General features: G+C 59.7%; 2 protein-coding genes across 16 annotated transcripts in view; one reads left to right on the top strand and one right to left on the bottom strand.

Moving 5' to 3' along the window:
* IL4I1 (interleukin 4 induced 1) overlaps positions 1–11,503 on the top strand; it is a 34,507-nt gene extending 23,004 nt beyond the window's left edge. For 3 of the 14 annotated variants that reach the window (XM_081514971.1, XM_081514970.1, XM_081514966.1), the window contains 9 exons: positions 772–889; positions 2,621–2,824; positions 6,649–6,689; positions 6,786–7,024; positions 7,672–7,784; positions 8,380–8,581; positions 9,586–9,654; positions 9,989–10,125; positions 10,539–11,503. In XM_081514971.1, the coding sequence (XP_081371097.1) occupies positions 2,820–2,824; positions 6,649–6,689; positions 6,786–7,024; positions 7,672–7,784; positions 8,380–8,581; positions 9,586–9,654; positions 9,989–10,125; positions 10,539–11,481 (1,749 nt within the window). In that variant the 5' untranslated portion in view covers positions 772–889; positions 2,621–2,819 and the 3' untranslated portion in view covers positions 11,482–11,503. Of the gene's footprint in view, positions 1–771; positions 907–2,620; positions 2,825–6,244; positions 6,432–6,648; positions 6,690–6,785; positions 7,025–7,671; positions 7,785–8,379; positions 8,582–9,585; positions 9,655–9,988; positions 10,126–10,538 lie in introns of those variants that run through there. The other 11 variants (XM_081514967.1, XM_081514968.1, XM_081514965.1 and 8 more) reach the window with 7 other exon arrangements.
* A 269-nt stretch (positions 11,504–11,772) lies between these two features.
* On the bottom strand, positions 11,773–21,034 carry TBC1D17 (TBC1 domain family member 17). 2 transcript variants are annotated; one of them, XM_081514962.1, is made up of 17 exons: positions 20,972–21,034; positions 20,430–20,528; positions 20,148–20,222; positions 18,712–18,835; positions 17,738–17,945; positions 17,166–17,277; positions 16,914–17,072; positions 16,451–16,579; positions 16,258–16,361; positions 15,719–15,813; positions 15,204–15,320; positions 15,008–15,108; positions 14,825–14,924; positions 13,468–13,565; positions 13,200–13,316; positions 12,634–12,720; positions 11,773–12,543 (listed from the first exon to the last, which is right to left on the bottom strand). In XM_081514962.1, exons 1-17 carry the CDS (start codon positions 20,990–20,992, stop codon positions 12,334–12,336), a joined length of 1,956 nt encoding a protein of 651 aa, XP_081371088.1. In that variant the 5' UTR covers positions 20,993–21,034; the 3' UTR covers positions 11,773–12,333. The 2 variants fall into 2 exon arrangements, with proteins under 2 accessions (XP_081371088.1, XP_081371089.1); XM_081514963.1 differs by lacking the exon at positions 20,430–20,528.
* Between the last annotated feature and the right edge of the window lie 255 nt (positions 21,035–21,289).

Below are 21,289 nucleotides of genomic sequence, written 5' to 3' on the forward strand. Positions count from 1 at the left end.
AGCCCAGCTGGTACCCGTATCCCACCCCCTTGTGTCCCCTTAGGAAGTAGGAAGTAGTATTTTACCTACATGTATATTCATTCAGCATCCATCTTTGGAGCACCTGCTACACACCAGACCCCAGTCTGGCACTGGGGTTTCAAAAATGGAACCACCCATGAGGTTCTCTGCCCACCCATGAGGTCACCCTGGCAGGGGCCACACAGTCATCATTAGAAAAACAAATTTCTTGAGCTTGCATTTCCAATGCATAGCATATACCTATTACTTTGCATATTAAACATAAGTGAAGCTTAATTTCTTAGATTTTTTAGTTTCTCTTTTAATCAGAGTTCCCTGGCCGTCCAGTGATTGAAAGATTGAAAGACTTTGCCTTTCAATATGGGGGTGTGGATTCAGTCCATTGAGGAGAGCTAAGATGCCACACACCTTGCAGCCCAAAAACCAAAACGTAGGACAGAAGCAACATGGTAACAAAAACTTTAAAATTGCTTCATATCAAAAAATCTTTTTAAAAAGATTGTAGTCCTCGTATTTTCCTCCCACACCCCAAGGGATCTTGTGCACAAGGCTTTTGAAGAACGCAGATCGTTGTAATAAATTGGCACAACAGCCACACAGGAGGGGTGGTTCCAATACCCAGGCACCATGGAGAATGGCCCCAACGGTCCCGGGGGACCAGGGGGTCCCCAAGATTGCAACAGGGCCAGCCGCTGTGACGATGTCGCCCCGTGATGCTGGCTTCATTGTAACTGCAGTTTCCCTTTCCAGGAAGAAAACAGATGCGTTTCCCTGTCAGTGCAGACACATGGCTCTTTAAGTTCCTCTTCATTCATTAACATGAAGACAAGTGTGGTGACTAAATTTGGAGTCAGAGGCTTTTAAAAAGGTGAATCTCTCTTCTCAGTAAGTGGTTACGGCATTTCTTCTCTCTATTTAGGGAGAAGAGTAGCAACTGGGGGTTTATGGTTATGACTTTTCACCTCCCAAGATGCCCTCAAACAGCTTACGGCCCATCCCCTTCCCTGGGAGAACACCCCTGCCTCCTCTGGCACCGCTGGGCATCAAAAAGTCAATTTGAAACATTTCCCGAGGGAGAGCAGCCTTGATCTCCAGCGGGAGGTTGAAACAAATGATCCCCAAGCAGTGGTGTGCTGCTCAGCGTTTTAGCAGTCGGCCCTCCAGGGTCAGAGGTAGCACGTGCCCATTTCCCCTGTGTAAATTCTCCCACTGTGGATGATTTCAAGCCACCAGGATGAAATTGCCAAACACGAATTTGGGAAACGGATGCACACTGTGTAGATACAACCAGTTTACCTGGAGAGTATATATGTAATAATAAAAGGTAATCAAATACTTGAGGGATGGGTTTTGAGATTTACCCTTGCCTTTAACAAGATTCATTGTAAATGTTTTCATCTTTTCATAATGGTTCACAAAGCAAAACCGCAAAGAGATCTGCAAATTAAATGGCTCTGGTGAAAAGGTGTGAGCCGCCTCCGGCACACCACTGCTCCCAAGGTTTTCAGTCAACCTCGAAATCGCTTGGGTGCTTTGAAAGTCTGCCCTCCTGGGACTTCCTCAGCGGTCCAGTGGTTAATACTCTGGTTCCGCTGCAGGAGCCACGGGTTCAATCCCTAGTCAGGGAAGTTCTGCTGCACAACACAGCCAAAAAAAGCCCAAATCTACCTCAGACCAGCAGCTCCCTGCAGAACGTCCCAGGAACGAGTTGCCTCACCCTCACAAGTCAGGTCCACTCATGGACATCACCGAGACCTAACTGTCCCAAGCTGCCCCTGCGCCTGTCTGTCCCACAGCCCTCACACACCTCAGCCCTGGTCCCTTTGGACTCATGCCTCACCTGGGCACTGCCCACACCTCACCTCAGACACCATCCTGGTTCAGCCCCATAATGTCCAGAAATGTCCTTGAGGCAGAGATCAGATCTGGTGGGCTACTCTGCCAGGCTCAGGCCAAGCCTGGGGCCATGGGGTCTCATCAGATCCCCCAACTCTCCCAGTTCTAGGAACACAGACTCCAAATCCACTGAGCTGAAAGTGATCAATTACTGACAAAGATAGCATCATTCAGATGCAGCGTGGGCTCTTTGAATGTTGATTCAAACCAACTGTGTGTTGTTTTAAAAAACACAAACATGTTTTGAGTCAATCAGGGAAGTATAAGCATTGATTTTATGTCATTTTTAAATGTGATAATGATACTGGAATTGTAGTAAAAAACAAATAGTTCTTATATCTTTCAGAGCAGAGGTTGGCAAACTATGTTCCCACCTGTTTCTGTAAATAAAGTTTTATTGAAACCCAGCCACACCCATCCATTTGCATGTGACTGCAGGAGGAAGGATGGAGTTGAGTAGGCCAGGCAGAGACCATGTGGCCCTCAAAGCTTCAAATGTTTACAGAAAAAGTTTGCCAACCCCTGCCTTACAGAAACACCCTCAAGCATTTACCTCCGAAATGATAGTAATGTTTTAAAGTAATCCAGTGGGGGAGGGAAGAGAGTGTAAATGAAATAAGATGGACTAAGAGGTGATAAAGGCACCTGGCTTCATCATCCTAGTCTGTTTTTATTTATATTTGAAATTTCTCATAACAAAAAGCTTTCCGGACAGGAGGGCCTACGCTCCACAGCCTACCACCTGCTCTGACCCCACACCAGGACCCTGGCATCTCCAGCCTAACTGGAAACAGGACAAAGCCAGAGCCACTCACCCCAGTTTCACCCTCGCCCGACAATGACGGCTGTCCCTGGCTAACCAGAAAGGCCATGGGCGCTGAGACAGCCCACCAGAGCCAGCCATGCAGTGAGTACCCCCACGGTAGCCCGGGGGTTCTGGGAACCAGGGAAGGAGGGGCGGGGCACCCTAGGGGAAGGGGCTCCTGTCTACCGGTCAGGCCAGAGATCAGGGGCCTCAGGTAAGGCTGTCTGCCCTCCACTCTCTGTGCCACCACCCCCATCCAGGTGGGACCCCTAACTCCCTCCTGGGGCCCTTGGCATCCCCCGGGTAGGCCCTGCCCTCCTCTGAGACACGGTGGAAATTTTAATACTGACCATGCAGGGTCTTGGGCTTCCCTGGGCTCAGTGGTAAAGAACCCACCTGCCAATGCAGAAGATGCAGTTCAACCCCTGGGTTGGGAAGATCCCCTGGAGAAGAAAATGACAACCCACTCCAGTATTCTTGCCTGGGAAATCCCATGGACAGAGGAGCTTGGCGGGCTGTAGTCCATGTGGTCTCAAAGAGTTGGACACGACTGAGCAACTAAAGAACAACTCGGGGTCTTTGAACTGACCCAGAGGAAAGAACATATGTAAGGGTCTAGCCCTGTCCTCGCCCATCTCTGTAGCCGCTGTCCTGAGGGGCCATGGAGGCCCCTGCAGGGCCAGAGCCAGGTCTCTGGCTGCTCTGGAGGTGACCTAATCCCCTTGGAAGTGTCATTGTGGTTCCAGAAGCAAGTCAAATAAGGTAGGGCTTTCTCCCAAAAGACAATTTTTATCTGAGAGGGCTGACATTGTTCTTTAGAAACACCAAAAGCACCTCCAAATCAACTGAAGCAACCGGTACTGGATTTGGTGGGAAGCCTTGTGTGTCTTGTGTCTCCTGCTCACAAGTTTTGGAAATCCAAGCTAATCCAACCCCCATTTTCCTGCCCCTAATTCTTACCCCAAAATCAACCCTAACACCAATCTCTTTGATATTATCAGGAATGACTCTGGGAGGTCCTGTTTCTACCCAAGCAATCCCCAAATGACTCATAATCTCTTGACTCCAAAGTAACCTCTGCTGTCCAGCCTTCCAGGGCTTCTCCTCCTGCCAGGTGTTCCCTGGACCATATCTGGCTGCTCTTGGGCGTTTCACCCAACATCATCCAAACCCTAGCCCAGTGCTTCTCCCCAGCCTGGGAACAGTTGGCGATGTCTGCAGACATTGGTGGGAGTTAAGTCTTGAGGGGCAAAGTGCTACTGGCACCTAGAGACCAGTGGCGCTCCTCTCACATCCTGCAGTGCACGGGACCACCCCACAAAGATGGTCCCAACGGCCGCCCGTCCCCAGTCCACGAACCTGAGCTAATAACCAAGTGGTTAAGAACACCGCCTGGAGGCGGACCACTCGGGTCACTCACAGGTTCTGCCCCTTCTTAGCCAGAGCCGGTCTGGGGCCCAGCTTTCTCCACTGTAGCGTGGGGGCAGCTCACCCACCCTGTCCAACCGCCGTCATTTTCTCGGCAGCCAGGAGGCCAAGCAGGCCTTACCTGAATAGCCTCCGGGAGTCCCGCTTGCCTCCCTGCCTGACTCCTGGCATGGCGTCTCCTGAGTGAGCCCCTCACTCTGCATAGAGTCCAGGGGGTGAGTCAGGGGCGAGCCCGGAGCTGGGGAATGTGAACAGAAACCAGGTACAGGAGAAACCCAGGGGGTCGACTAGGGACCCTGGGAGGGTCCCCCCAACACTCTGGGGCCCACCAGCCCTTGCTCAGACACGCCCTGGAGCCCCTTGGCCTGCTGCCTCCACCCTTTCTGGGTCTGTGTTCCTGCCGCTTCCTTTCTCTCTGGGGCCATCGCTCTGCTGTTTGGCCATAGAGCAGAGGGGCCTCTAGGCAGGGCAGGGGGACCTGAGATGAGCCGGACTCCCAGCTCTGCCATTCCCCACGGGGGCCCCCGGTGCAAATGCCCACCCCCGCCCCACCAGGACAAGCCAGTTCCCTCTCTCAGAGGGCCTGACCAGGTGCCGCTCCCACCCTCCACGTCACTGAAGGAAGCAGGCGGGCTCTGCGATGGGAAGGCCTGCCAGCTCTGGGGCCTTGGGCAGGTCCTGGGGCGCTCCCTGGTCCCCTCTGAGCCTCAGATTCCTCCTCTGTCCAGTGCAAAGCTCTGATCACAGACCATCTCAGAGAGGGGAGTCCCTCTTGCCGCCAGTCTCTGCTGACTCGCCCTTGGCTTTCTGTGTCTCTGAGGTTCTGTCCAGCTCACTGATTCCGTTTCCTTCTTGGCCACGCCTCCCCACCCACCCGTTTCAGATGCCTTCTGACTCCCTCTGTGCACTCCCCACCCCCCTGCCTCCATCAGACCACATCCCTCTTTGATTTACGGGTTGGATTTTCCCATCAGCTGCAAGGACCCCCTGGCTTTCCTCCCCCTGCCCAGTGCTCTCTCCTCCAACCCCAAGAGAAGTCCCCACAATCGCCTCTCCACCCCTGACCCCTTCAAGGGACCCACCGTGTGTCCCCTCGGCTAAACCCCTGAAGCCATGAGCCAGGTGGGAGTTCCTTGGAGGCAGGTCAGCCTGTTCTCCCTGCCTGCAGCTCACCTCTCAGGAGAAGTGAGCAGCACGTGGCAATGGCCAAAGGCAGGGGCAGACAGAAGCGCCCGGGTGGTTTCTCTGAGGTGCCCCCCCTATGCCCTGGCCTGAGTGAGGCGTCACAGTGGTCCCCAGCGCAGGCGCAGGGAGGGCTCCTGGGGCAGGGCTAGGGTTGAGGGGTCCTCACTGAATTCCCCTGGGCTCCCCTGTGGCAGCATTCATTGGCATTTCCTAAGAAGCATCTTTTAGTCCTGACCCTCGGGGGATATTCCTGGCCCCAACCTGGATTCACTGCCTGTTCCCACCAGTGCTGCAGTGGCCCCCACTTGACAGATGCAGGCCCGAGCCACAAAGAAGGGAAGGCCTTCCCCGAGTCTCCGCTGGCAGGTTCCGGGCTCAGGACCCGGGCGGGCTCGCCCAGAGCTCGCCCTGCTGCCCACGGGTCCCCTTGCTGTGCCCCTTTCACTGAGTGGGAAACTGAGGTTCAGAGCAGCCACATGGGATGGGAGGGGAGCCAGCGAGGACCCTCCAGGGCACCAAGATGGCTGACACCCAGGAGGACTCAGGACAGGACTCAGCTGTGCCTGGGAGCATGCTGCCCCAAGGCCAGAAATGTACCCCCCGCCCCCGCCTTGAGAAGGAGGCAAGCAGAACAGAGGGCAGGCACAGGGGCCAGCTCAGGGGGACCAGGGCCTCGAAGCGGGCGGGGGGCAGCCCCACGCTCAGCACAGTCGCCCGAGCGTGTATTTGCAGCCTCCCAGCTGCCCCTGAACTATTTGGGGCAAGAGGAAGAAAACAGATTGACGTGCTCCCCCCGCCCCCACCCACTCCAGCCTCGACTAGACTGAGCATCTGACCCGCCGCCCAGGAAAGGAGTTTCACTTCCCACAGCTGGGTTTCCCAAAAGGGAGGGGAGGGCGGGGTGCCGCTGGGTTTAAGGCCAGCGAGGGGGACGTGGTGGCAAGCAGACAAGCGGAGGGGCCAGAGGAGAGAGGGGTGCGCCTGGGGAGGCCGAGGTGGCGAGGCTGTGGAGAGACGGGGCCCCACAGACCTAGACAGGGGTCAGGGAGACAGGGTGAGCCAGGCCGAGGAGGGAGCAGCAAGGAGACCGGAGGAGGTGAGACAGAGCGGACAGAGGAGCAACAGAGGCAGGACAGGAGGGCAGCGCTGGGCAGAGGCCAGGAGCCGGCCAGCCCAGGATTAGGGGACGCACACGTCCAGAGAGAGCAGGGCCCTAGGGGCGAGGGCTGAGGCGGGAGCCGGCAGCCCCCAGCAGGCCAGGCTGGGGGGACGCAGGCTCCTGTCACAGTGGCCTTGCTTCCCCTCCGACCCAGACACATCTCCAGCCCAGACGCGAGAGTCATGGACCCCTTGGGTAAGTCGGAATGGGAGGGGGTAGAACCCGCTTTGCTCCATCACCCCGTCCGCACACCCGCCGACCTGCCCACTGACCCTGTCCTCTTGCCCCCAGCCTGGCGCCTCCTCGCCCTGGTCCCCGTCTTCCTCAGCCTGGCGGCCTCCCTGGACTGGCAGACCGCCCACATCTATGACCCCTTCGAGAAATGCATGCACGACCCTGACTACGAGCAGCTGCTCAAAGTCGTGACCTTGGGCCTCAATCGGACCTTGAAGCCCCAGAGGGTGGTTGTGGTTGGTGCGGGCGTGGCCGGGTTGGTGGCCGCCAAAGTGCTCAGCGATGCTGGACACAAGGTGAGAAGTGATTCTAGAGTCTTTCCTGCTGCAGCTGGGAGTCCTGGGTGGAGGGACCCAGCCACGTCCCTACTGAGGGGTGGAGGTGATGGGGGGAGGGGAGAGGGAGCTCTGCTTCCTTGTGGTCTGGGGGTCGGGGGCCTGGAACCCTCTGTAGTAACGTGAAACCCAGAGGGATTGCGCGTGTCTGTGCTGAGAGACCTTTGACTTTCCCTGCCCCGCTCTCATCCTGGAGAGAAGTCCTTGGAAACCTCCACCCAGCTCCTGGGGGGATTTGTGTTGGTGGAGTAGGAGGGAAAGTCCAGACTGGGGAAGTCACACCACTGTCCCCCTCACTGAATCCAAGAATGAGTATGGGCCGAGCCAATGGCTTCAGTCTGCACAAGGAATCTCCCCACTCCCTGAGCCGGGAAGTCCCTCTGAAATCTGCCCAGCGGCCTTCCTGCTGCAGTCTGGAAACCAACCGTCACATTGTACATGTTCACCATGACCTTCTGTTCTCCCGCCAGCCCCTCACCTCCCCATAAAAAAGGGTCCTTCATCTGTACTGCTGTGGGGATGGAAGACGGGGCACAGGGGGGCTGCCACAGAGTGGAGATGGGGGCCAGTGGGAAGAGCTGAAGGACCTGCTCGCTGCCTCTCCCCAGGTCACCATCCTGGAGGCAGACAACAGGATTGGGGGCCGCATCCTCACCTACCGTGACCGGAAGACAGGCTGGATTGGGGAGCTGGGGGCCATGCGCATGCCCAGCTCGCACAGGTGAGGCCAGGCCTGGCAACCAGGCAGATGTGGGGCCACCCCAGCCTCCCTCACCCCGAGCCCAGACTCAGCTGGATGCTCGGCTCCATCACTGCTCTGATGCCAGCACAGACTTCAACCCGGACCCCAAACTTGCCGCCCTGGTCAAGTCAGGCCTAGACTCCGCCCCCAACTCGGTCCTTTTCCGGCCTCCGGCCTCCGGCCTCCAGCCCCACCACCGCACCCCTGAAGTGTTCAGGCCACCGTGTCCAGCCCTCCCAGACCCCCAGCTCTGTCCTCCCCGACCCTGGTCCTTTCCCCACCCCCAGCTCCTACCTCCATGCAGCCCACTCAGTCACTATTCCACTTCATCCCCAGTGAAAGCGAGCCCTGAACTCCCATTCCAAACCCAAACCCTCCGCCTTCCAGCCTTGTCCCCATTTCAGTCCCTGGTCCCTGGCACCGAAGACCCCCAATCTAGCCCTGCCCCAGGCTCATGCCCATCCCCAAACCCCATATCCAGCTGCCCCACCCACCCCCTTCCTTTCTCCAAGCCCCGCTGGGGAGAGGGGTCCCCGCCCCCGCCCGACCCTCATGGGCACCTCCACCCCCTCAGGATCCTCCACGAGCTCTGCAAGAGCCTGGGCCTCAACCTGACCAAATTCACCCAGTACGACGAGAACACGTGGACAGAGGTGAACGAGGTGAAGCTGCGTAACTACGTGGTGGAAAAAATGCCCGAGAAGCTAGGCTACAAGCTGAACCCCAAGGAGAAGGGCCGCTCACCCGAAGAAATCTACCAGATGGCTCTCAACAGGGTAGGCACGTCCGCAAGGCCTGCAGCCCCGTTCCCCTGCCCCGTCCTCCCGTGCCCACATGCCGCCTCCTGACTTGGCTGCCATTTTCCCATTCCTTCTGGTCTCCCGTCACTGGCTCTTCCGTCTTTGGGCTCCCCTTAAATACTGCTGATCCCCATCTCCCATCGCCTTCTCAGTGGCCTGGACCACCTCAAGGATGGGCACTTAGTGGAGGCCTTTTCTGTGCCCTGGCACTGCCCAGTTTAGGGAGTCCAGGAAAACATGAGGGGAAGGGTGATGTGAGTGAAGGGACCCCTCTTTCGGGGAGTTCCCTGGCCACATAGGAGAAGCCAGGTGGAGAAAGGAGAGGGCTGAAATCAGAGGGGGCAGGAGGCTTCCAGGATGGGAACAGAGCGGTGAAGGATGGCCACTCAGGGGCCCAGCAGAGATGATATGGGGGAGCAGGAGCAGGGGCGCGGAGGTAGGGGGACCAGAGGGTGGTCTGGGCACAGGACACTGCGCTGTAGACTGGAGCTGCCCTAAGGGATGGTGACCAAGGGCCTGGCAGCGGCCTTGAATGCCAGGCCGAGGGCTGGAACTCCGTGGCTGCAGGCGTTGAGGAGCCATGGGAAGGCTGGGGCAGGGGAGGTGCCAAGAATAACTCCCCGTGAGCAGTCAAGCCCTGTCAGGGCTGATGGATGCGGCAGGAGGGAATCGGCTTCTGTCTGGATGCACAGCGATCCAGATGACAGATGATTACTGGGCACCAGAAGGACACAGAGCCGACTGAGACCGACTCCATCCCTGCCTGTGAGGGGCGCAGGAACTGGATGGGCAGGCCGAGTAACACCCAGCCGGGGCTGTGTGACGCTATGACTCGAAAAGACCTCCTAGGGGGAGACACTGGGTTGCAGTGGAGGGCAGAGTTGAGGGCACAGCATGGGCAACGTCCTGGCAGCTTGAATGAGAGCAGTAAACGGGCAGCCGTCCCCACAGCTCAGCACTGTCTGCTTGTCCCACCACAGGCCATCAAAGATCTCAGGACACTGGGCTGCAAGAAGGCAATGATGAAGTTTGAAAGGCATACGCTCCTGGTGAGTGGGAGCCTCTGTGTCGCTATCTGAGCGGGAGTCGGACAAGCAGGGTGCTCCTGGGGCTTAGGCGCCGGGGGAGTCAGAAGGCAGGAACCGGGGATGCCGGGCTTGGGCTTGCCCCCACCTCCTTTCCTGACGAGGCTGGACACGCCCTTCTCTGGGCTTTGGTTTCCCTCATCTGTCACAAGAGGGGGGACCGTATCGCCAGGGTCCAGGGAACCGACACTAAACCGAGAGGCTCCGCGGGTAGCGGCCCCCCGTCACCCCCGGGAGTAGGGACGGAGCCGGCCGGTCTGGCCTGCCTGGGCCCTGACCCGGGCCGCGCCGTCCCCAGGAATACCTCCTCGGGGAGGGGAACCTGAGCCAGCCGGCCGTGCGGCTCCTGGGAGACGTGATGTCCAAGGACGGCTTCTTCTATCTCAGCTTCGCCGAGGCCCTGCGGGCCCACAGCTGCCTAAGCGACCGGCTCCGGTGAGACGGCTCGGCGGATCCGGGCGGCCACAAGTGGGCGGGGCCGGTGGGACGGCGGGGCCCGTGGAGGGGTCGGGGTGAGGGGCGGGGCCGTAGGGGGCGGGGCCCGGTCAAAGGGGCGGGGCGACACGCTAGGTCCCGCCCGCACTCTCCCCGCGTCCCGGGTCCTCTGGAGGAAGGAAGATTCCCGGAGAGGGGCGTGGTCCAGAGGGCCGAGACGGCGTGTCCGGGTCACATCGCTCTGCCTCCCGGCCTCGAGGGACGTCGGGGACGGGCGAGGGCGGCGGTGGACGAGTGGGCGGGGAATTACAGGGAACCTGCAGGTGAGACCTGGAGCGGGGAGCACCCCGGGATGGGGGCCGCTGGGGAGGGGCGGGGCCCGAGAGCCCGTCACGCTCGCGCCCCGCCCGCAGGTACAGCCGCATCGTGGGAGGCTGGGACCTGCTCCCGCGCGCGCTGCTAAGCTCGCTGTCGGGGCCGGTGCTGCTGCACGCGCCCGTCGTGGCGATTAAGCAGGGCACACACGAGGTGAGAGTGCACATCAGGCCCTCGCCCCGGACCCGGAGCCTGAAGTCCATGACGGCCGACGTGGTGCTGCTGACTGTGAGCGGGCCGGCGCTGCAGCGCCTCACCTTCACGCCGCCGCTGACGCGCAAGCTGCAGGAGGCGGTGCGTGGGCTGCACTACGTGCCGGCCACCAAGGTGTTCCTGAGCTTCCGCCGGCCCTTCTGGCACGACGAACACATCGAGGGCGGCCACTCGAACACCGACCGCCCGTCGCGGGTGATCTTTTACCCCGCGCCGGGCGACGGCGCGCTGCTGCTCGCCTCGTACACGTGGTCGGACGCGGCGGCCCCGTTCGCCGGCCGGAGCCTGACCGAATCGCTGCGCTTGGCGCTCGACGACGTGGCGGCGCTGCACGGGCCCATCGCATACCGACTCTGGGACGGCACCGGTATCGTCAAGCGCTGGGCTGAGGACCCGCACAGCCAGGGGGGCTTCGTGGTGCAGCCGCCGGCGCTCTTTCAAACCGACAAGGACGAGGGGCGGGAGTTCGACTGGTCGGTGCCTTATGGCCGCATCTACTTCGCCGGCGAGCACACGGCCTACCCGCACGGTTGGGTGGAGACGGCCGTCAAGTCGGCGCTGCGGGCCGCGGTCTTGATCAACAGACGGATCTCCCGCTCTGGCTCTAGCAGCAGCCAGAAGGAGCCCCGGATCATCGAGAGTGTGGGGCATGGCCACCTGGCGCCCACCCACCACCACCACCGGTGCCCCTTCGAAAGTGGGCAGGGCACCCACCCTCCAGCCTTACATGCGGCAGCCGCCACGCACACGACCCCAAAGAAGACCTAGTATTAAAGTACTTTTGGAATCAGCCGTGTGGTCCCGCCCCCTCCCTGGCTCAGTCGTTTCCCCAGTTCGCAGGGAGGAGAACCGTGAACCTTCGCTGTAGAAGGCGCTGCGCCTGTCCGGAAGCCCCGGAAGCGGTCCTCCTCCTTCCTGCGCCGTGGGGCTCCACTTGGGGTAGTAGGAGGTACCGGATGGACACCGCTTTGCGCCATTGGTAAATGGTGGTAATCACAGTGCTCATCATGGTTATAAACGACACCGATGGATCCTTATGCAAGTAACAAAAAGCCCAGCTGACAGTGGGTGAAACACGAGTTTATTTTTCTCATAACAAGAAGCTGGTAGGCAGGCCCGAGCGAGCAGCTCTGCAGGCCCTCCCATTGGGTTAGGTCCGGGATGTACCCCAGCTCATTTACTACGTGGCAGCTGCACACCAGTACCCCATCCTCGCTCCTCCAAAAGCCCCAAACTCAAGACAGGTAAGGGAGCCCTGCCTTCACAAGCCCCCACCACTCACCCACCCCCAAGGGGCTGCCTCTTACACCTCATCGGCCAGATTACGGTCACAGAGGTCAGACATCGACTCTGCAGAGCGGTCTGGGGAGACCATGGACCGCCACCACCTGCCTCCCCATCCAGGGCCAAACCAGCGTGGTGGCCTTCCTCCTCCACCCTCTCGAGGCCACCTGGACAGGAAAGTGTCAGTTTCAAGAAATCAGACGAGAGAAGGGAGGCGTGGGTGGAGGGCCCCGCCCCTCTGCTCCTGCGTCCCCAGACTCCGGCAGGGGCGGGTTGTGGGACGGGAGCTGGATAAAGTGTCTAGTCCTGTGGGGCTGCTGTGGTTGCCCAGCATGGTTAGGAGTCGACGCCTTCCTCGTAGTCCTCCTCAGGCAGGATCTCCAGGCTGCTGTCGGGCTGCGTGGCCGTGGCCATGTCCGCGGGGGGCAGCGGAGCCGGTGGGGCCCGGGTGGGCGACAGCGGCAGTGGGGAGGCAGGGGGCGAGGGGCTTTGGGGCTCTGTGGGCGGCACCAAGCCTAGGACCTCCTGCACGTTGTGGGGTAGCTCCTGGAGGATTGGGGGGTAGAGGGTAGGGAGCGTCAAGTCAGAGGTTTCCCGAAGGTTGCGGGGGGCTATCGGGAGGGGTCAGGGACTCACCCGGCAGGCGGTCAGCTGCCGGTAGAGGGCCTCGGCCCGCGTCAGCACGTCCTCCACGCTCAGCTTCATGGTCAGCTCGTTGATGTGCTGTGGGAGGGGGTGGGTCAGGCCTGCCTGCCAGCCAGCACTCAACCACCACCGCCCCAGCGCCTACTCTTGTGCCTCTTACTGGGGACACAAGTGGAGTGAAGACAGAAGGGGCTGGCCCTCTTAGGGTTCACAGCGGAGCCCGGGGATCAGGAGAGGTCATGCTCTCAGGCTGCCAGGCACAGCATACAAGGAGGGGAAGGGCCCGCCCCCAACTAATGCCCTGGAGGAGGGGCGGGTGTCCCACTCCTGCAGGGGCCACACGCTCTCTGAGGGAGCCAGGGCTAAGACAGGGTAGGAGAGGCACAGAGGCGTCCCCCAGCCGCTTTGCTCACAGCTTAGCTGACCACACTTGCAACATCCCATTCTGAGGACCCACCGCCCAAAGGGGCTGTGGCACAGGGGCGGTGCCCGCCTCCACAGAGCTCACTGCTGCTGTTCCTCTGGGGGAGGGGACTGGGAGGGAGCAGGGGTCTCACCTTGAGGATCTCATTGGAGCCGAAACCAGAAAGCATGAGGGTGTCCCGCTCCATGTCCAGGATGGCGCAGGCCACCAGCAGGTGCAGGCTGGGGCCAGGGAGCCCTGTCCACAGCACCTGGTGGTGCCCGAAAGAGGTGTCATGGGCAGAGCTTCCGCCCCAGGCCCCACCCAGGTCTGCCCCAGGCCCTGCCCACCCCCCACCAACCTCCCCGCCCACCCACCAGTCTCTCTGCCTCAGTTCTCCCTGCTCAACCCAGCTGGCGCACCTCCCACAGCCGGAGGACATCCGGGAAGGGGAATTCCCTCTTGAACCAGATGAGCAGCCACCGGAAGCAGAAGCAGAGAGAACCAGAGTCCTGGGAGTCTGGAGCGGGGGACAGCGGCAGGAGGGGCAATGCTATCAACCCCAATCCCGCTCTCATTCACAGGGCACCCAATGTTCAGACTGGACTCCAAGAAGTCACACTGGGTAAGAACCCGCACCAGGCTAGCAAGCGGATGGGAGAGCTTGTGCGGGTGGAGGGTGGGGTTGGGAAGGACGTGGGGGCAGCTGCTCGGGTCAGCAGGAACCTTTCCCATCCTGCCTTCCAGGCTCCAGATGCGAGGAGCCACCCCTGGTCTCCACTCTCATGTGAGAGGGAGGCAGTAAAACCAGTCCACTCAAAGAAAGAGTAACAATCTGGTCAACACCCAAAGCTGGTGGGGAGGGGTGTGAGGAACTGGGCCCTGGTGTACACTGCTAGCAAAAACGTAAGCTGGCAGAACGTTCCAGAAAGCAGTGATGGGGACAAATGTTTCAAAGGCGTACAGATATAAATCATTTCTTGGAATTTAAAGAAATTATCCACAAATACAGACTTATCATCGTGAAAAACTACGAACAACCTAAATGTCCAGCAGGTCAGGCTAAATCTACTCTTATACATCAAACTGAACAGAACCCCATGTAGTGGATAAAACTGAAGGTTTAGAAAACTTCCAAATGACACAGAGGCAGCTAACGTCCAAGTGTCCCTGAAAGTGACATGTGCTTTCTAAGCCTTAGTTTTCTCTTCAGTGAAGTGAGACCAGCTACATCTCTCCTCCCCAGCATGACCCTAAATTTCGGTGAAGAAATGTCCACCGATCAACTAGCTTGTTTATCATCATCTGCGTTCAAAAGCACAGTTCTAGCAACAGCAACTTCAACTTCCTTTCCCCGAATTTCCTGCATTTTTTACATTGAACAAATAATGCAGACAAATTTTAAAGCCAAAAATGCAGCAGTCCCACCCCCCAGAAGCCCAAAGAACCAGTTTCCAATCCCTGGCTCAGGGGTGAGTGGAGATAAGAGCTGGGTGGAGCTGGGAGTTTCCAGGAACCACGCCCAGGTCCTTCATCTGTAGAGTGTAACTGACGGGACACGAAGGAGCCACCTCACTGGGCAGCGGGGACATGGCGGGAGGGGCGGGGGTGCCCACGTATGCATTTATTGAGGTTTTGCTCCAAACTGCAGTCCTGCTTTTACACATCACTTCTGGGTTCTGGGTGGTGGTTTCTCGTTTGGACCACATCCACACGTCCACAGGTTTGGATGTCATCTGTAGCCCCATCATCCCCGGCCCCATCGACCAAGACACGTACCCAGGAAGTCGCAGAGCGGCGGGTCCAGCACCCTGAGGAGCAGCAGGAGTTGCCCAAGCTGCCGCTTCATGGTCTCCTGACTCTCCTCGAAGTTCCCGTGCTGTGAGCAGAGGGCCTCGTGAGGAGCCAGAGCCCCTGGGCGCTATGAGGGGGGCTGCCTCCCGCCCCTACCCTGAGTCTCACCACGAGCTCCATGAAGCCGCAGAAACACCAGAAGGCGTCCACCTCGTTCTGGGTGACGTAGAGGATCGGGGAGAGAAGGTCACTCATGCCCTGGACGTAGCCTGGGGGGACACGGGGTCAGGGCCCAGCCCAGGCTTGCAGCGTACCCCGTCTCCCTGGAAGGCCGGCCCCCAGCCCTCTCCGGACTGCAACGCACCGAGATCGAAGTGATACATGCAGTAGGTCAGGAGGATGTCGTTCAGCAGGCCCAGCCCTGGGTTCTCGGGGCCCTCGTAGAATTTGTTGGTCCTATCCGTGCGGCTCACGTCCCGCTCTGCGGAGACACGGGACAAAGTGAAGGTGTGAAAGGGGCGGGGTCCGGTCCCTGCTGGCCGCCTGCACGCCTGGGCAGGTGTGGGCCCTCCAGAGACCATTTGGGTCCTCCCACGGAAGGTGCTGCACTTCACACTCACAGGCTGGCCATGCCCTCCCAGCCGCAGACAGTCACCAAACCAGCGACAGGTGGGGACACGGAGGCCCGGTGAGATCACATCACTTGCCGAGATCTCTCAGTGAATACAGGGCAGATTTGAACCCAGGGAGCCTGGAGCACCCCCCATGCCTCACCTCGCCATCCTGGCCACTCACCCCTGCTTGCCCCCCATCTTGCTCCCCCTCACCCCTAGACGACCTCATTTCTGGCCTGGCACCCCCATCCCCGCCCCCACCCACCGATGAGGCTGCGGTATCCGTGTAGCAGTGAGTTCCTCCGCTCCTGCTCGGGGCTCACAGATTTCCACTGCAGCTTCATGCGGAAGTACTCGTCCCTGAGAAGAGGAGAGGGGAGCAATAAGGACACCCCTGCCGCCTCACCCCGTGGGGCTCAGCCCAGCTCACCACCGCGCCCCTCCGTAGTGTCTCTTGGGACACAGGACACCCTTGTGGGCTTTTGCTCACAGTCTGTCAGCCCCAGTGGACAGACAACCCCAGGGGTAGGGACCAGGACACCCAGCAGAGGCATAAGATAAGCCAGGAGAGGTGGCCCCATGGCGGGGAGGAAGCCCACTGCACACTGGTGATATGGCATGGCCCAGGGATGAAAACGGCATCAGACACAGGCCCACTGCCTCCATCCCCCTATCTGTGGGCTGATGTCCCTGATCCCTCTGATCAAGGGATATGTGGTTGATCAGAAACCTCCAATGGACTCGGGAGGCTGGGGCGGTCAGGGGCTGAGCCCAGCAGGGCGGGGGCCGCGCCTTCTCACTCACGTTTTCTTGCGCACGTGGGCCTTGTGCTCCTCCGTCGAGCCCTCCCAGCTCAGGTACCCCAAGAGGAACTTCCAGGCCTCGCGCCGCAGGCTGGGGCTCAGACCCTGGGGGGCAGAGGCGGAGGGCAGCTCAGAGGGGCCTCCTCTTGGCTGCCCACTGCCCTGCCCCGCCCCGCCCCGCCCCGGATCCTCACCCCTGAGAAGATGCGGGCTTTCAGCTCTGGGACCCGCTGCAGGCGGCCCTCAGGGCCTACATGGCTGGCCCACTCCTCCTCTGTGACAGGAGGTGCCCGCTCCACAGCCGGCCGTGGCCCCAGCTCCACCTGGGGGACATAAGGCGAGGCGGGTGAGCCCAGGGCCTCAGCCACCCGGCAGTCCCCAGCACTGCCCCCGGCCCCCTCCAAAGCATCTCAGAGCCTTTCTTAGCTGGACGGACAAACAGAACATGCAGGGCGGGGAGCATCTCCTTTTGTGGCTCATGAGAAGGCCCCCCCACCACCCCCATTAAAAACAGGCACTGGGCGCACAGGCTACAAGCACTTTCTACACAGTCCATCAAGCAGCCCAACGAAGGTGCTGTTACGATCTGAGCCTGGGGATACGCGGCCCTGTGCCCAAGGTGGCCAAGAGAGCAGCGGTGTCCACCCCGATACTCACACAGGAGATGACCTCGAAGCCGGGCTCGGGCTCATCGTCCGGGGCCGGGGCCAGGTCAGGGGAGGCCCCCTCCAGGTGTGGCTGCAGGGCTCCCCGGAAGAAGTTGGTCACACGCGAGAAGCTGCTGAAGGTGGTGGAGTAGGGGTCCTGGAGGAAGCGCTGGGGACGGGGCAGAGGGGTGGTCACAGCCCAGCGGCCAGCATGGTCCGCCCCGCGCTGCCCACGCCCACCGGCCTGGCGCTGTGGACTCACAGACACCACGTTGGAGCTGTCCTGGTCGAAGAGCTGGAGGTGGTGGAAGGAGCTGGAGAGCGCTGACGAGTCGTGGGGGAACACGAGGTAGAGGCGGGAGTCCTGCGGGGAGCTGCGGGGGGCAGGGCATGTAGGTGACCCCAGGCAGTGTCCTGACTGCCCATGGGGAACCCCCATCCCAGGCCTGAGACCACGACTGCACCCCAGGGGCGGCCCCAGGGCCCACGGCTGGCCAACGAGGCCCTCTCACTGTCCGGCCAGGGTGACCAAATCGGGCACAGGCCGTGGAGGGACAGCCCCCGGAAGCTGCTGGGGTGTGGGCTAGAGATGCTTTCTGCCCCTGGGTCCCCCAGAAGGTGATACAAGCTCAGAGGGGAAGGAGACCAACTCTTTCTATGACCTGGGGCCCAGGTCCTGCCTGATGCCAAACTACCCTTTATCTCGGGGTTACATGTGCCACGCCCCTCTATTCTCTTTCTCTGCCCTAAAAATTAGTCTGGGTTGTATTTCCTGCCCAGCTCTGAGGGGTCAGGCTGCAGCTGTGGAGGGATGGGGCCCAGGACCAGGCTCACCTGGCCAAGAGCAGGTAGCGGCTGAGGACACGGAGCAGGGCGCGGGTGCCCCCACGGTGGAAGTGCAGGGCAGGCAGGGAGCCGCCGGCCTGCGTGACCAGCACCAGGTAGGCCCAGCTGAGGCCCGGCTTGGAACGGCGGATGGACCTGAGCTCCCCCAGACTCACCGAGAAGGCCCAGGAGCCCCGGGGGGAGCTGGGCTCCCCACCTGGAGGGGACGGGGAGCGGGAGGGGCTCAGGCATCTCCTGAGAGGCCTCCCCACACCCTGCCCCCCTGCCCCCACCCCGGTCAGCCCAGGCCCTCCAGGAAAGGAACTGAGGAAAACAAGGGGAGCCTGGGGGAGACACGTGCCTGCTCCAAAATCTCCCCAGGCTCTCCTCAACCCCTCAGGTCTGTCCCCTGCGCCCTGTCTGTCTCACCTCCCACCCTCTCTTCTCTCCTGACCCCACACTCAAGCCACAGCAAAAGGCTGTGGTTTCCCAACACCCAACACCTCTGGCCTTGCCCCGGCTGCCCTCTCTGCAGGGAGAGAAACCGCTCACGCACCCCCCAGAGCCGGGCTCTGGCCACACCTCTTCCTGGAAGGCTTCCCCGTCCCCCGGGGGTTAGATACCTCCTCTGGTGCCCCCAGCGCCCCGTGTGACTCCAAGGTGGCCTGGATTACCCTGTCACCCTGCAACTACTGACCCACAGCCTGGAAGACTCCAGGGGCAGGACTTACATGGGGGTGCCCACAGTCAATCAGGGAGCCCGGGGTAGTAGACCAGGCCGTACACCCCGGAGACGCTGGCCATGCTGGCCGTGGGCTGGAGACCACCCTGCACCCCCACCCACTCTCCGGGAACTAGAGGCCAGTGTGAGTGGCCATCTTGACCGGGGGCAGCAAAGCCCGTGGAGCCGTGACCACTGAGGGTCAGTCACGCCTCCACCTGCCCACGCCCCGCCCCCCAAGCCCGGGCGCCACTCAGTCTACCTCTCGGGGGCTCTGAGTGGCGGGGCCATGGCCGCACGGTGCTGACGACAGCCCAGTCGGGTTCGTAGCCAGGGTCAAAGGTCGGTTCCTCCTCAGAGGTGCAGGAGTCACCCCCACTGGTGTCCTTAGGGGCAGACAGGAAAAGAGACTGAGGGACTGTGAATTCGGAGATTCCAGATCTGAGCCTTGAGGCCACCCTGGGAGGTAGCCCCGCTGAACAAAAAGAAACTGAGGCAGGAAGAGGGCACCGCCCTTGCTCTCAGGGTCACCCAGCTCAGGAAATTTCTGATAAAAAGGCACCAACAGGAGTGGACACCCTATTCAGGCGAGCCTCTGGGTGCCATGAAGGGAAGGCCGAGGAACAGTACAGACAGCTGCCAAACTAGCCTCTGGTTAGTTTCTGCCCGCCGTTTTGTGACATGAAGAATTTTATACTTTTGCCAGTGTTTACACACAACAGCAATAATTAGCAGTGCTGTCAAATCTTTGCAGCTGTCCATCTCGCGGGCATACATTAGGATGGATTATAGCTCACTGAACGCTACTGGCTGAGTGGAGACAGGCACCTAGTTCTGGCCAAAGGGCTGGATATATCACTTCCAAGACGGACCATTTAATTGCCAGGGCAAGACTTCTAGAGACTTCCTTCTCCCACCAAGAATGGAGACCTTTAGGATGGTGGCTACTCTAGCAGCATGCTTCCTTGAGTAATCATGATGAGTAGAGCTCTTTTGCCCACCTGAGATACACATGTAAAGTGAACAAAAACAGTTAAAAAGGCTGGAGCTCCAGCAGCCCTTTTGGGCTGGATATGTTGAGGATAAATGTCATGTGCTGAGGATTATGAAGCAAAGCTGGAAGGAAGAATGAGTCACTGATACCATATGAACCTATACTGCTGCCTTCTGGGCTTGGTACAAAAAGAGAAATGAACTGCTATCTTGCCTAGATCACTGGTATTCCTGTTTCATTTACGAACAGCCAAATGCAACTCCTAACCAATACAAGAGGCTTCTGGGAAATCTCTTGCTTTTCCTGATGAGAAGGATAGATGTGACTGGTACCCTGCTGGCCCCCTTTTTCCTTTTTCCATGCTCCTTCAAATCCTTATGGGCTGAGAGCCCCTGGAACCTGAATCCACAGACTGAGTTGTCCTCCTGCACACTGCCAGGGCTGTCCCAAGAAGCAAAGGGGGTGAGGAGGCAGGCGCTGTCTCCACGGCCACAATGTGGTGTCTGCTTTCTTTCTGTAAATGGGCCTCTTCAGCCTCATTTCACAGAGAAGAGGAAACCGACAGGCAGAGAGAACTTAAGTCCCAACCAGGCTCATACACTCCCCAGCGGTAGGTCTGGAATTCTACCCAAGTCCTTCAAATGCTGTAGACTGCTCCGACCTAGAAAAAAGCAAGCAGAGAAGGGGAAGCCAGGGAAGCCTACCTTCTTGGAAAAGAAGATTTGGGAGGAATCTCCAGCCTCCTCTATAGGAGCCCAGTGCAGGAGGACATCATTGTCCTGTGGGCAGGAAAGAGGGGTTGGAGAGGCTACCCTCCAAACTCCCCAAACCCTATTCCCAAACTTCTTCCCAGTTCTCAACTCTCAGCCTTAGAAAGCGACCTCTCCTTCCTAAGATCCCATCGCTGACGTCCACACTGTACTCCCACAGGTGCCGCCCTCCATCCCGCTCTGGACCTGCCCGAGCCCTGCTCTCTCCCGGCCCACCTTCTCCACAACACGGATGACGCCGGCGATGAGGGAGTCCGGGTCTTGGTGCTTCTTGGCACTGGTGTGCAGATACACGCCTCCTTTCTCAAACACCACCTGGAAACAGGTACCATTAAGGGGCGGGGCCCAAGGGGCGGGGACCCACAGAGAGCCAATGGGAACAGGCTCAGGGGAGGAGCTATTCACCAGGGGGCGGGGCCCCGAGGTACCTTTACGTAGGGGACGGGGGTCGGCGAGGTGAAGCCTGAATACCAACCAGGCTTCTCTGGGACCCTGGAAGACGGGGAAGGGCAAAAGTGCATTCCAAAGTGGGCGGGGCCCAGAAGAGCGCCTCAGCAGCCCAAGGGGCGGAGCTAAATGATATAGGTCTCCCTAGGAAGTGGAAGGAAGGGGTGACAGCGCTTTTATCAAGGGAATGGTGTGCTTGTTAAGGATATGCTGGGCTCCCAGAATCCCTGCAAGGCCTGAGAAAGAAGCAGGTCACCGGAGGGGGAAGTTTCGCAGCGACAGAAGAGAAAGAATGCGTCTCTGGTACTTACTCTGTAACCAGCTCCCTCCATAGCCGCGGCCGAGACCCCACTGCCTCGGCCCCCTCCTTTTCCGGGTCAGCGTGCTATCACATCCGGATTGGACCCTCCCTGCAAGCCCAGTCAGTGGTAGCGTCCCTATCTGTTCTAGAACAGGAGTGGGTGTAACCATTTCTCAGACTGGGGTGGCTAAGCTTGAACCACGAGGTTTTGCGTCACCTGCCACAGACGCTAGAGGCGGAGCGGCCAGTGCGCAGGCGCAGTACTACATTCCTGACCACGAAGTAAACAAGGGGGCATGTCCAGGAGCTCTACCCCCTCGATCAAGCT

The sequence above is a fragment of the Giraffa tippelskirchi genome, chromosome 7 (genome assembly GCF_054371585.1).
Source record: "Giraffa tippelskirchi isolate mGirTip1 chromosome 7, T2T-mGirTip1v1.2.pri, whole genome shotgun sequence".
NCBI lineage: Eukaryota > Metazoa > Chordata > Mammalia > Artiodactyla > Giraffidae > Giraffa > Giraffa tippelskirchi.

Bases quoted from the DNA above. Each gene is read 5' to 3' on its own strand.
- TBC1D17 (XM_081514962.1), bottom strand. From the start codon at position 20,992: ATGGAGGGAGCTGGTTACAGA. The intron at 15,814-16,257 runs GTGAGTGAGAAG...TCCTCTTCTCAG, and splicing joins GCCCACGTGCGCAAGAAAAC to GGACGAGTACTTCCGCATGA. The intron at 13,317-13,467 runs GTGCGCCAGCTG...GGGCACCACCAG, and splicing joins ATGTCCTCCGGCTGTGGGAG to GTGCTGTGGACAGGGCTCCC.